The 17,262-nt window shown below is 38.6% G+C and overlaps 1 protein-coding gene across 1 annotated transcript in view; it reads left to right on the top strand.

The window, feature by feature from the left end:
• The window catches only part of SORCS1 (sortilin-related VPS10 domain containing receptor 1), a 209,801-nt gene that overhangs the window by 87,880 nt on the left and 104,659 nt on the right, over positions 1–17,262 (top strand). Inside the window, exon 4 of the mRNA XM_009881624.1 lies at positions 3,788–3,946. Coding sequence (XP_009879926.1) covers positions 3,788–3,946 — 159 coding nt within the window. The remainder of the gene's footprint in view (positions 1–3,787; positions 3,947–17,262) is intronic.

Genomic DNA, 17,262 nt, shown 5'->3' with positions numbered 1-17,262 from the left:
ATTTAAGGTGTGATTTTCATGTGCAAAAGCCATGTTGATTCCCCAATGATGTCCAGAATATGCTTGTCCAGAAACCAGTGTTGGCTGGGAAAGCAGTGATATGTAGTATTAAGCACTCTAGAAACAGAGCAAGGAGATTGCTCCTTTGAGGAGCTCATATTTAAGGACATCCAGCATGCATTCTACAGTCAAGTCAGAAATTATAAAAACAGTTTATTTCTAATCTGTTATCTTAGATATTCTTAGATATTAAAGTTTATGACTTCTAAATCTAGATTTACTTTGTTATTATTAACATTATATGTTTTATTTTCCACGCTTTTCCTGTTCAACATGTCTGTGTCCACTTTTATTTTCTGTATAAGCAACTGCATCAGTTCAATGGGTATGACTACTTCAAAGCAGAAATTGGCTTCATTTGTTTCAAAGAAAATTCTAAAATCCATTTTCTCTACGTTTCATGTGCTGCAACAACAAAAACATTAAAATTAATTGTACTTCCCCTCCTTTCTCATTTATGTTTCAGGCAGCTTAGGCAATAAAATTAAGCTAATGTGGCTGCAACTAGATTAGCGTGTAGTGCAGCTCAGTGGAAGTGGCTTGTAGAATGAAAGGGTTGATGTTGAGATGAGATCTATCTGCAATATGAGCACTTTTTAGGCAGACAATCTGACTTTGGTGCTAACCTGATACTCTGACCTAAATGTCCAGTGGTGGTTGGAGCACGTTAGGTGCACTCCTGAAACGTATATTCTGGTTTTGTTTCCTTGAAAGGAAATTCAGTTTCTGTGCTCCGAGATCACTGTGGCGTGAGCCAGAACATAGTGTGTAAGGATTTGCTACAGAGATTTCCCCCAAAAATTTGGGGGATTCATTTCAGAAGCACGCTCCTGGTCTGATTGGAAAGGTTCATGTAGATGTACACAGCACTTCGCTCTCGTTTTGACAGATTTTTCATACAGATATCAATTTCTGCTTCTTATCCAATAAATGCTATCTTTTGGGCTTATAACTCTGATTATTTTACATGCAGATATTTTGTAATGAAATTTGCTTTTCTTGTCTTTTAAGAAACATGATGCTCTGACTGTGATGTGAGTAGTGACTGCTTAGTCAACTCTCACTTGTTTTGGTTTATGGCGTCGATGTAAAGAGATTGGTAGTGACAGGGTGCAATGGTGGAGCAGACAATGCTGTCCCGGCGCTGAAAGTTGGTCTCATAGTTACCAATCTGACTAGTGGCTGGAGAGTCATCCCTCAACTGCCTCCCCTGTCTCTGACTCTCTGTCTGCCCTTGTATAAATCTGCACAGCTCTGCCATATCTAAACCGCTATTGCTCTTGGCATATGTAGCAAACCTGATGTGTTCTGAAATACTTCACGTATACAGAAGGTATGGTTATAGCAATGCAGCAGCTAAGGCTTCTGGAGGCTGTAGATACTTGAAAACACAGTAGTAATAGCCCAGGGTGGTAGTTAGCAGATTAAAGCCAAAGTCAACAGTGCTGGCAAGTCTGTTCAGGCACTTAAGTTTTATTGATTGAATGAGGAATTAAGTGCTTCAGTGCCTCAACAGTTTGTCCCTCAATTCTCTTTCTAAGAAATGGAGATAAGACCGCTTTCACACTTCAGAGGAGTGGCCTGACAGAAAATGTGTTAAGGTGGTGGTGTTCTTGGATATGACAGTGATGAGGTCAGATGAGTTCCTTGTGCAGGTAGAAGAGAATACGTGAGACTACAGTGGATCTTGATTAACAACTTGCCTTAGAGGCACAATCCAAAGTCAATGACAAGACTCTTACTAACTTCAGGGAGCTTGGATCAAGCCCATTGATTTGTGCTTATTTCTGCTCTAGTTGCTATAGTCCAAATTAATGCTGTGCTGTGATATTTTCAAATACCAACATAAACAAAATCCACTCAAGAAGGAAGCCATAAAAATAGGAAAATCATAATGCCTCAATTCTAGGACTGAATTGATAAATGTTAACCATAGGCACGTTGTTCCAGAAATTAGTCTGGTAAGAAAAAAGAACCAACTGATAAACATCACAATTTAATTTTTGGCTTCAGACGCTGGATAGGCTACTTATGACAGTAGATGATCTATATATTGACATTTTGATTATTAATGCTTTTTATGTATCTACTATCATGCAATCTTCTGTTTAGAAAACGCATCAGTGGCATGACTGATGTACTTGAAAGTGTTAAATGAAAATAACAATGTTTAATGCTAATAATGCATGTTTTCATCACAAGATTTCAAAAGTAAATCAGAGCTACAAAAGGAGACTGTACCTTTATGCTACAATGGAAGCATTACCCTATTTTACGTTTGAGATACAGCGTGATAATGTAACTGGTTTAAGATCACTTGGGATATTAAAGTTCAGGGATTTTGAAGAACCCCAACTTTCTAAGTCCCAACCAAATTGTTATGCTACCGATGGGGTTTCTAGAGACAGATAAAAAACCTCTGGCAGTTACCCAATAATGAAGGACATTTCCTGTGTAGATTATATGTGTATTTACACCTTCACATACAAATAGTTCTTTAGCATCTGGTGTCTGTCAAGACTTATGGCATCCTGTAATTCATAGGTAGCATGTTAAGTTGTATCTAACTCTGCCTGCCTAAAAGAAAGAAAGAGAAGGAAATGGAGTATGTGATTTTTGCAGTGCTCAGACCCAGATAGGAATTTGCTCTGAGAAATGCCAGGTGTGGATCCTTTCATTTCAGGCTTGTCTAAGAACATATCAGTGTTTGCCATTTGCAAAGCAACAGCAGCACCAATACTTAAAAAAGAAAAAAAAAAAAAAGAAAAGAAAAAAGCTTCAAGGCTTTAATACCTTCCCGTATTCTTCAGAACTATTCATGTTTGTCATTCATGGTGCCTCAATCCCATTCCTTAGGGGTATTGCTTTGTTGCTTGCAGAAATACTGGAATGATCACTTTCTGCTGCTCAAACCTGTATATTCTCTCATGCAGAGAGACATGAGAGGAGTATCTCATTATTCTCTCTGATTCATCAGCAATACAGACCAATTAATACCACAGTTAATGGGGAGAAGTAGCTACTACAACTGCAAGATGTATATCTTCTGTCACTCCTGAACTAACATTCTCGGACAAAGCTAGAAAGCAACATTGCTATGTGAAGATTATTTTTGATACACTACCGAATTTATAATTCACAGCACCATAGAAACTGGAGGTGGAAAGAACCCAACACATTATCAAATGTGTCCTCCTGCCAAAGCAAGATTGCTTCTTGCAGGCAGCCAGGTTATAACATTTCAGGCAATGAAACTGTCATCTCCTCTAAAAATTCTGCCAGAGTCTAACAAAGCTCACCATTAGAACTCATTCTCTGTGTGTCTGTCTTTTTTTCTTAACACCTAACTTTTTTGTCTGCCATTCCAATAGATCATTCATGAAGACCCAAGCAGCCCCCTGTGGCTGTCTGGTAACTTAGTAAGATTGCACTCTGGTGTTACAAATTTCAGGTTTGATTTTTCTGATAACCTAAGCATAGCTTCATTAAGGTCTATTTTAACTAGTGGTAAAGTCGTTTTGCCTATTTGATTATATGTTATGTTTATATACATAGCTGAAATACTGTTTTCCTTACTGAAAGGTTGGCTATGCTTAGTTTTGATATTACATTGAAACATTTTGAAATGGACATATTTAATAAGCTTATCTGAAATTCCTAGCTGCTTACTCATTTTTCCATCTGACTCCTCTTCACCACTGTATTTTCATATTTCCCTTCCATATAGATCATGCTGCTGACTGATCCAGAAGTTGAGAGCAGCTTATTAATCAGTTCTGATGAAGGGGCCACCTATCAAAAATACCGTCTGAACTTCTACATCCATAGTCTGCTCTTCCACCCCAAGCAGGAAGATTGGATCTTAGCATACAGCCAAGATCAGAAGGTAAGAATCGTTGGCAGTGTTTTGCTTTGGTTGCTTAGGAACAACCTAGGGTTCCTTCATCTCTCTACATAACCGCTGATGAGCATTCAGGATGGTCTTTGGAGTGATACCAAGACAGTCTTTGGGAATACCAAACTGGTATTTCGAAGCAAAAAACATTGAGTAAGCCTCAATGTAAAGGGCAAAGTAAAGGATATGGGCACCTGTGGTGTTCTTGGGACCTAGTGCTCTATGAATGACCTGGCAGTCTGCATTTATTCATCAGTCCTTTTTGGCAATATTGTGTGACAGGCAATGGGCAGTGAAGACAGCTAGGATCCTTCAGAATAGGAATAACAACTTTTAGTGATGCTTTTCGTCCTCTTGTTTAAGAATTTTCTTGCTCCTTCCTTCAGCAGCTCCAAGAACGTTATGAGACACTCCTTGTTCCTATCTGGTTGGCATATTTTCAAGCAACCTTTGATTTTCTAAGAGAAAAGTAGCGGTGAATCGATTTCCTTTGAAGTCCAGTTCCTTCAGTATGGGTAATCCATCAGCCGAATAAATATACTGTGAGATTTGCCTTGATTTTTTGCTGCCCAACTTGAGACAACAGAATGGGACTTGATTGCGAGAGACCTTATTGTTAGAACTTTTTGAAAATCAAGCACATCAATACTTGCAAGCCAGTCGTCTTCCACTGAAGGACTGATAGAACTCAATCTCTTTAGTTTACCAAAAAGCAGATTAAAGGGAAACTATATTGTTGTTCCTAAATACATTGATGGGGAAAGACAAAACGTGAGTAAGCATTTTGATCTAGCAAAAAAACTTCTAACAAGAATTGACAGCTAGGAGTCAATGGCAGATAAACTCAACTGTGAAGTGATCATCTTTCCTATTTCTTGTGATACCCCCTAAAACATACTTGAACTTCAGTTGCTTTGAACTTAACCCTGAAAGGCACTGAAAACAGCCCAAGAGCATGGGTGACGTGGCCAGGATGGATGGAGGTGAGTGATGAGACACTGGCACAGGTTGCCCAAAGAAGCTCTGGCTGCCCCATCCCTGGAGGTGTTCAAGGCCAGGCTGGATGGGGCTTTGTGCAACCTGTGCCAGTGGGAGGTGTCCCTGTCTAGTGTGAGGTGTCCCTGCCCATGGCAGGGGGGTTGGAACTAGATGATCTTCAAAGTCCTTTCCAACCCAAACCATTCTATGAATCTATGAGAATCTGAATCTAATCAATACTCAAAGTGTTGGCTGAATTGTTCAGGTTGTACATTAATGTGAATATCAACATAAAAGTTTGAATTCTCTTATATTTTTCATCTGTGCATTTGAATTAATTTTACAGACATTAAATACTAATTTTCCTTTGGCCTAATTTAGGCTTGTTGTTACTATTGCTGTAAGCCTGAGAAAATAAAGGTATATGGAAGCTAAATAAGTAGCTAAAGTCACAAAATGATCTTATGGGATTTTTTTTTTAATAGAAGTTTAGTCCTGTGTTTTAAGCTCAAAACCAGTATCCTTCCAGGCCAGTAGCTTAATATCCTTCCCAATTATGGGAGATGCACCTTGCGCACTTAATTCTCCTGTAGTGTAAATTGTATTTTTCACTCACCTCTCTCACAGCATTTTGTAGAGTATACTATGGTTATAATCTATTCCAGAGGAAGGTGCAGGTTAAATTATTTCTGTGTGTTCAGTATGTAGTTAGACAAGGTCAAAATGTTTCCTTTCCCTTGTGGCTATTGAATTCTCTGGACTGATATTAAACTGAACAGAATCTGGTTTCTGCTGTCTTTTAGGACCTTTTGGAATGAAAGTTACTGTGTGTTGGTAACAGGAGATTTATTACACAAGGATCAATGAAACTTTCAGTGGTAAATTTGTCAAATAAAATTGGGTTATAGTAGAAAATTAATTTCAGCTGTTGTGGTAGTCAGCCTGCTCAGAAAATAATTCTGAATTAGAGTCCATACAGCTAATGCTCACACAGTAGGTGGCTACTAGCAAATATATTGTTACTATTCCACAGGAAACTCCCACTCTTCTTCTATAGAATCCTAAAAAACAAACCAGATGTAAGAATGAAGGGCTCTTTTGTGCATTAACCTGAATTTATAGGGTTGGTGTTGGAGTAATGTGTATGGTGTGTTTCGAGTGAGAGTGTGCAGGCTGTATGGTAATATCTCTTTGTGTTATGGCATTTATTAGCAAATTGGGAAACTGTTGGTAATTCAATACTGTAGTTGCAAGAAAAATATCATGTAGCAAAAAGTCTGTAGATCGGTACCAATTAACTCTGAAATAGAATTTTAAAAGTACTCCGTATCGGTATGAGTCACAGGCCTGGTTTCTACTTCAAAGCCTAATGGACACATTTTCTGACTTCAACAAGCTTTGGCCAAGAACCATAGAGGGTAACCAACAGGCAAAGAGTATTAATCAGCTTGGACTAAAAATTACATGTAAGGGTGAAGTTCAGCCTGTGGCTAAGTGTAAATGACTCCCATTGGTTTCATGCTTGTATATCCAAAGGCAGAATTTTCTCAGTGTAATTAAGAGGTCCTGCAGGTCTTTAGATAATTGCAATGGGAGCTGCGGGGTAGTTCAGAACAAATAACAATGCCGTTTGCTATTTTGTGATCTCATGCTAAGGCCATATTTAAGGCAAGAGAAGCCATTACTCCTTGGATTCCAGGCACTGCGTGCATGCTGACTTAAGAGTCACCCAAGGAAGCAAGGGAAATGTATCTGCATGGTAAGGAATTTACATTTTGTTATCGCTGACTTTGATGCCACTGACTGAAGAGGCTGTGAAGGTTTTGCTGATGGGGGCATTAAGGAGTAAGTTGGATTTTGACCAGTTAGGGATTGTTGCATTCATTTAATTTTGCTCTTGACAGTCAGGAGGGAGGGGAGAATCAATTAGAAAACACATTTACATCCTTCTAGCAAGCCATGTCATTGTTGTTATCCATTTGCATGTTGTCATTGCAGCAGGTGGGACCAGGAGAATCAGATGGTGAACAGAGAGACAGGAATCACTTTGGGTCTGGCCTGTTTTGGTTCTCCGAAGTTGTCCTTCCAATTCAGGACTGATGAGGGCAAAGCCAACAGTTAGTGCATGCCTCTCATTGCTCAGTTGTGATGAATAGGAAATGGGTCACATTGCATCATCCCTCAATCTCTTCACAGCCCACTGACTCTATCACTATGATAAGTACTACAGATCTTTTTTTGTTTAGTTGAATAGGGATTTACTCAATGCTAGGGAAATCTGTGTTAACTGAAGTCTTGGGCATTGCGTGTGGGTGAATGTGGTTAATTACTGGGGTTCAGCTGACAAGCAATTAAGCTTCAGTGACTCAGTTACTTTTGTTCCCACCTCTCTTCCCTGTATCTGTGCCTTGGGCAGCAGACTTGAATTACCACTGCTGACAGACCAGTCCCTTATTCAGTCATGACTTTTTCCTGCCAGTCTTGAGAAAAAAAGAGCAGCAAACCATCTGCCGCCTGCACTAATTGCTTCATGATTGCATTCATTGTTCTGGTTGAAAGTATAGCTGTTACATGGCTGATTCTTACCACATAATTGCAGAACTACTGCATGCTTCTCCATTTTCTGTGTAAGAGGAGTTACAAATCAGGAGGAAACTTCAGACACAGTAAAGCATTGCTTGTGAGGCAAAAGCTTGTTGGAGGTCTTGTACGGGTGAGCTCTTGTGGGTTTAATCAGCTGGCTTGTAGGATGAAGGTCTGTATTTTACGGGAGTATTGCTTATGTATTACTATGTAATCTTCAAAAGTGGTTTGCTGTGTAATCAGAGGGTGGGATGTAAGAGCCTCTACTTCATGTGGAGACATCTTCTGCTATTCAGATGGGTCAGAGACACAGAGGAATGGTTAGTAATCAGCCATGAATAACAGAGCTATTTAGAGAGACGAAATACAGGTGAAATTGGGAAACACAAGTCAGATGGGCAAAATGCAGGTTCGTAATTGCCCAGCTCAGGAATAAATGTGCAAAGGCACTCAAGCACTGAAAGGCATCAACAGAGGCTGAAAAAGAAGGTTTAAAATGGAGTTATTGTTGTTGATTCTCCTCTCTCATTTCAAATGAACTCTTGAAAAGCAAGGCACCCCAGAATAAAGGAGCTCTGTCAACATAGCAGTAGTAAATGAAGAGGTTTACATTTCCTTTTTTTTTTCCTTTTTTTTTTTTTTTTCCATTTTGGCCTTTCCCAAATGTCCAATTCCATCTGTCTACATTTATTTACCATGTGCGTCATGCTGTAGATCCAGGAGTTAGGCACTGATACTTGGCTGTACAGCTAAAGTGCTGAAGTTTAGCAAATCAGGATTCTGTTGCTTGTGGAACAACATATCTTCTGTCATCGAACCATGTCATCTTCTCCAGTGTCCTGCAGTAAAAGAGGTCCACTCCTCATGCGTTCAAGTTCAAGAGAAAGGTGTTCATATATCGGGGTGATAGAGGAACCACTTAGAATAGAGATAAGGATGCATATGGACACAGGATGTCCATGTGAGAGAACAGGACAACTCTTAAAAGTACTTTCAGTCCCACCGATCCATGTATTTGGTCTAATGCTTGTGTCTGACAGTAGAGTATCTGCCATAGATGCAGCCAGTATTCACTCTTCAAGATGTGATGGACTATTGTCGATGCATTGCATAATTCTAAAACCTTTCATTTCACCACATTAGGATCTAACTTTGAGGGTGACTGTGCTTGGAACACAGTCAGACCAGGGACCTCCAGAGGTTGCTTTCAACCTAAATTATTCTGTTTCTAGTAACAAACACTGCCTACATAGACCAGAGAAGGGGGAATAAAATCCAGATTTATTTTATCAGAAAATGCACCATAGTTTAAAATAAAATGCTGTTAACATCAAGCAACATCATTCTGAGGTGTTTTGTGGGTTTTTTTTCCACACTGCCAACAACATTTAGAGGACTATTCACTTGGGCTAATGTTAGCTGAGGGAGGCTAATCCCATCTAAAATTAATGGAGAGGAAAAAAGCTTTTCTAGAGTGGTAAGCATTAGCCGCTTTGAATCATCCTCTGGAAAAGCCTCTCTCTTTTGACAGACTGCAGACAAAACTAGGGAGCTCGTCTGCGTAAAGCTAACATTAGCCTATGTGAATAACTCCCCCTTTCCCTATGGCATAACTCCTGCAACTCTCTACATTATTTGTGTTAATATTTAGGGCACCGCTAATCGACCAAACCAGTTTTCTAGCAGACTTGATTCTCTTTTGACTCATATTGTTGAACATGAAAAGTAGTAAGGAATTTGCACTTTAAAAGGTGTTTGTCCCAGGCTTTGCAACGTGGCACTTTCTGCATGAGCTTAGATATCCTTTCTGAGTTACCAACACTTCTGCCAGGGATGGAAAGGGCCTTCCATGCAAAGGCCCTGTGAATGCTGGGCTTTCCATGGGCTTGTGTTTCTAAGCAAGGTATCGGTCATGCACAGAACCATCCATGTTTGTAGCTAGGGCTGTGCACACCATTTGTGTAAAGACCTTAAGGACAGACACCTACCAGGCAACCTGATGACACATCTTGCGCACAGCTCTTTGCAAATATGCCTTGTTATCTCTAGGCAAACTGATTAGCATTTGGTGGCAAACAGCATACTAAAAGTGAACAATGAAGGGACAATAAAAACCATTCATCTGTCTGTTATTAGGATTTTTCCTCTCTTCTTCTCATACAGTCAGTTCCTCAGCATTGTCTCAGTAAGAAGAATAATGTTGTCAGATTTTATCTTTTTTATTTTAATTAGCCATAAGCCAGGGGACAAACTATGTCATAAAATCTGCTTTCCTAGGGTACCTGTCAGTCTTCCATGCACCTCACTAAGCATAATGTGCTGGGGTAACAATTTAAAATAAAGAATGGAATTAAAAGTGGGAGGAATTTCTAACATTCTTTCATCCTCCAATAAATAATAACAAAGAAAAGGAAAAAAAACAGCTAGCAGAGCCCAGTGGCAGGCTGGTAGTCCAGAGAGGAAGCTACATTTCTGGGCCAGGAGTGTGATCAGTGAAACAGAAGGAAAGACTCTCGAGCAGTAATCACTGCACTCTTTACCACTGACTCACTCATCTTTAGGCAAATCAATATGTCCTTGCTTATCCATCTGTATAAACATCAGCCCTCTGTACCCTTAGAGAACTTGTTCTTTTGCTTCTTTGGGATCCTTGGATGCATACTTACAGCTATGTGTAGATCTGTTGTTTCTCTACAAGATTTTCTGTGCTCTATATAACTCTAGTTTTCCTACTTCCATGAAAAAATTACTTTTTTCCTTTCCGTCAGAGTTGGACAGTTCACTGGATTAGGAATAAAGACATTTGCTCCGTATCACTAGATCTGCCACTGATCTCTGTGGTGTTGAGCAACACCCTTTGCTTTTCTGTAGAGGACTCACCTTTCCCTTCTCTGTCGGTTGCTTTGACTGTACTTTCCAACATCTCCAGTTTCTTATTATACAAAGTGCCTGTCAACACTAAATTCACTGGGAGCCATAGGTTTTAATATAATGCAAATGATAAACAATAATAATTTATTTTTAAATTTAAAGCTATGCATGTGTGCATGAAAATACTGACACTTTACCGTAAATTCTGCTGTAATAAGCCTTTTCCATTCTTATTCTAATACAATACGTTTTTTAAACAAAAATGCATTTATTTAATGCAGTTATCGAAACAGTTATGAACCTACATAGTAAATTTACCATGCAACAGAAAGCAAGTGCAGGATGCCCTGTTACCTGTTACAGACATAGTGTTTTTTAACAGAGAAGGGAATTAACCTTGAGGACAGCATACTAAGTGGAGCAGTAAATTCATCATCCTTTGGAATTGAGATTGGATGTCTTTCCAAATGAGACAATCTAGTTCAGCCATCAGTTCTTGGGCTGAGTAATTCTCTCTACTGTTTGAGTTAGTGGTGAAGATCCTGCAGCATCTGCGAGGCAGAGAACAGACTGATGATACCAGTGGTTCCTTCTGGCTTTAAAATATATATGCCAGACAGATTCCTTTAAATATCTGCTGGTAAAAATGTGTTTCCTGCCACTTTTTTGGCAGATGAGTTGAATGCACTGGAGACGTCATGCTAATACAGTTGCTTGAAAACTGCCACAAAACCAGAACACCGGCTGACGTTGCTCATATCTGCCAATATGTGAGGAGTAATTGAGCGATAGGTAGGAAGAAAGCTGAGGGTTACCTCCAGGATGCTTTGATCTGATGAACTTGCTCAAAAGAAATTGCTGTGTTACAACCATACTGAACAAATCTACATGACAGTGGTGTGTGGTTCATCAGCAAAAACAGCCACAGAGCTGCAGACCTCACTGGTGTTTGAGTGGGCTGTGAAGCAGGTATCTGAAAGCTTTATCACTCTGAAGTGTTTCCCATCAGCATTCAATAAATACCAGTTATTGGGTTAACATTATTGACGGCTTCTGCATGGCATGATTAATGCATTGTGGCAACTTAAGTTCTTCAAAGTCTAAGCAGTGTCTTGTGAACTTTATTGCTTCAAGGATATTTAAGCATCTTAACTCTGGAACTTATGATTAGATGAGGGATCAGGGAAGTAAATGAGTATCAGCCCTGTAGCCCATTTTTGTCTCCTGGATCATGAGTCTTATGCTCTGTTCTAGGAAGGAAGTACCGTGCAAGATTTCAAATTCTTTGTTTATACAAAACATTCTGTTGTGTTAAATTCAGTGTTGTAAGAAAAAAGCCTGGTCCGTGGCTCTTCTAAATGACACACAGTGTGATTCTGGGAAGAGCAGCATACCTCCCAGACTTTGACTGCTCTGAAGAAGAAATGCCCTGTGCCGTAATTTCTTTAAATTTGATGTGCTTTGATGCCCAAGTAAGCTGCACTGGATGAGTGTTGGGAGCATCTGTGTATCCAAGTCCCTATTCATTCTTTCTCACTGGTTGAGATGTCTGTAGCACCACTGTGGAAATTTCTCTCCCACTACGATAACTTCTGATATAGAAGGTAGATCCAAGGGGATAATGATCTGTAAGATCATAAAGGACTATTTTATATGCCTATATAAACATGTTCAATCTTAAGTCCATACCTGATACGGCAGCCCCATCCTTTTCTGCAGACTGCATAGAAAGAAAAAGAAATGCAATTGTAATTGTTCTTCTAGAGACTTAAATTGAAGTAGTAAATCACCAAATTGAAGCAATCCATGTCATGCCTATCCTATTGCTCTTTGCTTTCCTGAAGGTTTTAGATTAGTTCTAAATATTGTCTTTCACAGTTGAGTAACATTTGAATAATGCCCCATGAACAATGAGCATAATGACTGGAACTTTGTAGAAGACCAGAATTTCTTCAAATACACCTGTGGTCATAGTAAAGTACACTTTATCAGCAATAAACTTATTGAGTATAAATGAATGGGAATAAGAAGAAGGACTTGCCTGCCTTTATTTCAAATTACATTGTAGCATCTTCAGAAAGAGTTGTCTTTATCCAGTTTGACTCTGGTGTGTTTATAGTGAAAGCTGATCTGTTCTTTTGGAATGTTGCATTCTTTGGTGAAATAGCGATAAATTAAAAAAAAAATACTGAAGATAAGGAAGAAATGATCTCTCAAAATCTTTATATGATTCAGTACAAAATTCAGTTTTAAGTGCACTGGTAGGGTTTTTTTTTTGTGTGAATAAATGCTATTTGAAGGGGTTCAGGTGAAACACCACAAACAGAATTAGTTTTAATCATCTCATTGAAACACCAGGAAGTGTAAGAGGCGACAAGTCAGGAGAATTGACCAGTAGGAAGCTTCTCAGGGAATCAGAGGTTAATTTGAATCAAACCCAGGGCTTTTGGAGATATCCCAAACTAGTTTTCCAGCTCCATGTGTTTTCTAGGTCAGTGTTGTGGTGTGGGTTGAGTTGCTTTGGTCAGATCTGTGTCCAGGAAGAAAGAGTGGAGCTTTCATGGAAGCTAGAGGTGGGAGAAAGAGACCTTTTTCTTTTGTGAATATAAGAATGCCGAAGTTAGTAAATCCAATCAGCAAATAAACTTAGACTCCATGCCGTATTCTGTTATAAATTGCTTAGGGGAAATTTCTTAAGTAAAAGAAAAATAATGGGAACTACTAGCTTGTTCGAAATATTCCCCTCATGTCACTTTCAGCATGCAATTTAAATCACCTTTTCTTTAGCCAGATTCCAAATTTCCATGTGCATAATGTTTTTTACATGAGATGAAATCAGTGCATAAAATTGAATATTCTTATCAGCATAGGTAGCACATGGAACTACCACATGATTCAAGATCAGTACGTGCAGAAGCAACAGAACCAAATGGTTCATCAGAACATCCCATTAGTTTAAACGCTGAATGATGAAACATCAGGAGCACCCTGGGTCAGTCATGTCTGCAACAATTTGTATAGGTGTTAAAATGAAGTCGAAGCTGTGAGGAACTCCAGATGTGACAGAAAGCTTTGGCTGGGAAAATGAATCTCTTGAGAACAGTATGGGTGATGGTAGGTCTTGACTAGCAAAATGACCCTTCAAATGGTTTTGTATCAGAATTGGTGAGTCATTCAAGTTCTCAATACTTGGTATGTATAACTTTGCTTTCAAAGTCAGGTGTTAAATGAGCAAATGTTTCTCTGTCTTCTGGAATGATATATAGATTATTGTGAGGGTAAGGTTTTGGTATGGTGAGTTTGATGAGTATGCAGGTAGCAGAGTTACCCACTGGCTCTGGGGAGCACAGAGTTTGTTTGAACTGGAGAAGAATGGGGACTGCTCTCTTTAAGACAAGTTTGCATTTACTAGCAACATCTGGTTGATGTCATGCTTTCTTACCCATGAGGTTCAACAGCCAAATAAACTTAATTCAGCCACCTCATAATAGCCAGATTTTTGGTCGGGAAAAACTCAGGGAAAATCTAGTGGTTTTAAAGCAAACAGGTGCCGCACAGTACAACTTTATGAGTGTATGCCCAGGTGCAATACTTTAGGAAACTGTTAACGGCTCATTTTGTTTGTCCTGAGGATGTGAGCTTATGTCAGAACATCTCAACTTTGTAATTTCAGTCAAACCCAGGCAGACAAGCAGGATCCTGTAGCTCATAATCTCATACTATTGTTGATTACATTTGAATTAAATTTGTCTGATGCCTAGAGAATATCAGGCTCTCAAAGCTTGTATCTTAGCTACTTGTTTTGGAGTTTTTGAAATGCATGTAGACTGATACAAAAAAAAAAATAATAGAAAGCCAAATAACATTGCTGGTAAATTAAAGAGAGGTGAATCTTTGGTTAGTGTCATTTGTTTTAGCTGCACAGAAGTGAGTGAAGGTCTGATGTTTTACAGCACTTGAGACTCCCACACAATCCCTTTAGGAGAGGTGTTTTAAGGATGAGTCTCTATATTAAACATTTAAGTTTCTCTACAGTTTTTCAGTGGAGATATGTAACATTTATCCATAAAAGAGTGAGAAGTTTGTGTTCTTCACAGTAATTTCTTGTTTATTAGAGGTACTGCTCACTAAGAACCTGTCCATTGGAAGAACTATTGAGGGAGTTGATTAACTTCTGAATCATTTTTTGATAGTCCAGTTATATAAGCTATGTATTAGACTATATATATGTTACATGTATATAAAATACAAGTTAATATCAACTTTGTTGGTATGAACGATGGTCTTCAAATGTGGTAGTATTTCAGTTTAGAGGCTTACAAAACATCAAGACATTGATAAACAATGGAAAGAAGGGAATCAATGGTTATCTAAATATTTTCTGAGTCCTATGAAATGTAGAAGGCTGGTTTTGAAGCCAGTGTAATGTGAAAGCCTTATGGCAGAACCATTGTTCCGTGTAATTCAACATTTCCAACAGTAGCGACCTTGTTCCAGAGGAAAGTCCAAAACTCCTGGATTGCTGTGCTGCTTTATGGATGACAAACAAAAGTATTAGAAATAATATGGGAAGATCATCTTAATTTCCACCATTCTGAATAGTGGAATCTTTTACAGAAGTATCTGTTATGGGGAAAACTTGGCTTTGCACTTATCTGCGCTTACAATTTCCCTGTATTATAATAGTTACCGAGAGCCCTGGTAATCTTTATGTTGTGTAAACAAATGCTACAATAGATGATTTCTGCTCTAAAGAGCTTAGAAATCTGAGTGCAGGGGAAGATGTGGAGGAGGTACAATAGGAGTGCAAACCAGGAAAGAATAAAATAGATCTGGTCGAACGAGGGAAGGAGCCAGAGCTCTTTTATGGTTGTGAAATCGCACATGGGTAGATTGTTAAACAATACAAGTGCTCATTCTATGCAGTACAGGACAGAAGGGCAAAGAAAGATACGTGGCAGAGTGTGTCCAGAACCATCCAAATAACAGAGGGTTTTATGAAGCAAAGGTCTTGAGAGCTTTTTGCTTTGGAGAGCTTTTCCAGAGCTGAAGTAAAGAAAAATTAGAGTGGTTCTTCCTCTTCCGTGGTATACGCTTTCACTTCTAAAAGTGATGTTGCAGTCTGAATAAGCTGAGTCAAATAAAATTCCAGCAATTATTCATGGAACATTTTGGAAAAACATTTTTTCTCCCTAAATTTTCAAGATTTTTTTTTTTTTTAATAACGCTGTCAAACTAAAGTAGATAAACCAATCAGGTTTGGCTAATTTCTGTTAAATATTTTACTTTCACTAAGAATTTATACATACGGCTCTTCTTCCACTTCATCAAATGCTTTTTTTTTAACTACAAACATTTCTAAAATATTTTACTTTTCTTCTCCATTTTCATTAGTTTGTAGGAAAGTTTTGCTTCATTTACAAACAATATTTGTTGTGTTTAAAAACATCTATATATTAAAGAATATTTTCACTGTGTCAAACTGAAAATTTCATCAATGCATATAGCCCAGAATGCCAAAAAAAAATTACTCAAGTCTAAAAATAGTTCTGGAAAGACCCAGAAATTAGAAAGGAAAGAGAAGATTACGTGGCAACTGTATCCTGCTGTTACCCAGATATCCCAAAGCATTTTAAGATGAAGCTTACACTATCACTGAAATACATCAGCAGCTCTTAGGCTTCTCACACAGGTTGGGAAACAGGTAATAGAGCGGGTGAGTAGCATACAGATATTGTTTGGTGTAGATCAGGAAAGACGTTCAGTTTTCAAATGTCAGCTACCCCAACTCCAGACAATAGCAGCATCATGTTGCGAGAAGGCTCTTTCTGCAGCTGGGGGATTGTCTTTCGGTTCAGATGGTTTATTTGAATCCTTGCTCAGGCTGAGAAGGTGTTTGTAACCTTGGGACAGCCTTTCCTTTTCCCTTGCATTTCTGTTTTCCCGTCTGAAAGAAGGAGGTGGTAGATTGCTACTACTTAGAATATTAGGATTTAAAAAAGGAAAACTAAGCAAAAGCAGACTGTTAATGATCGTTAAGTACTCAGGTACTACATAGAAAAATAAATATACAAGAGAAGAGGAAGCAAGAGGAGAATTATTCCCTGTTGAACAAGGGTCAAATCTGAGAGATCAATACAAGATTTGTACTTCATAACAGTTTTGTTTCAGTGAAAACAGAAATGTCAGATCACTATTTGGCCCTCAGACGAAAACATACGTTGAAATTGTAATAGGTTTTTTTTCTATTTGTAGTTCAAAAAGAAGTGTAGCAAAGAACATTATCTAATTTCAGTCTAATAATGAAAATTGTCATCAGGCAGCATTGCTTGCCAAAGAAAATAAAATGTCATCTCTGAAGGGACCACGTGCACGAGTCTGTCACAAGAAGTCCTAGGAGAGAGACGGCTTTTATAACAACAACAAAATGTGATGCTGGGTTTAAAAAATATCCATACAAGCACTATAATTGCTAAACAGGGAAAAATAATCCCAGCTGTATAAAAAGTGATACTTGACAAAAACCTAGCCTCCAAATATGTCTTTTTTTTTCTGGTCCAACTAAATAAACTCACTCTAAAATGAACGAGACTTAGAATAAATATCTGAAAAAATACTCACCGCAAAGGATATTTTTTTTCTTTTTGTGGGGCTTGGCACATAAGGTGGGGAATTCCCCCTTTGCTAAAGATAGGTTAGTGCTGCTTGTGCTGTTGTGAGTCAGTAAAGGCTGAGATTGGTGCTGAGATAATGGCAAAGGAGGAAAAACCTTCTAAAGCCTGGTTATTAAAGTGTCTTATCAAAGACAATGAGAGCTTTGGGCATGAGTTCCCAGGGAGCTGATATTTCCCTTTGAGAGCTGTTGTCTTTTCCTC

The sequence above is a fragment of the Charadrius vociferus genome, unplaced genomic scaffold (assembly GCF_000708025.1).
Source record: "Charadrius vociferus isolate BGI_N301 unplaced genomic scaffold, ASM70802v2 scaffold282, whole genome shotgun sequence".
Taxonomy (NCBI): Eukaryota; Metazoa; Chordata; class Aves; order Charadriiformes; family Charadriidae; genus Charadrius; species Charadrius vociferus.
This window is presented reverse-complemented; position numbering and strand designations above follow the sequence as displayed.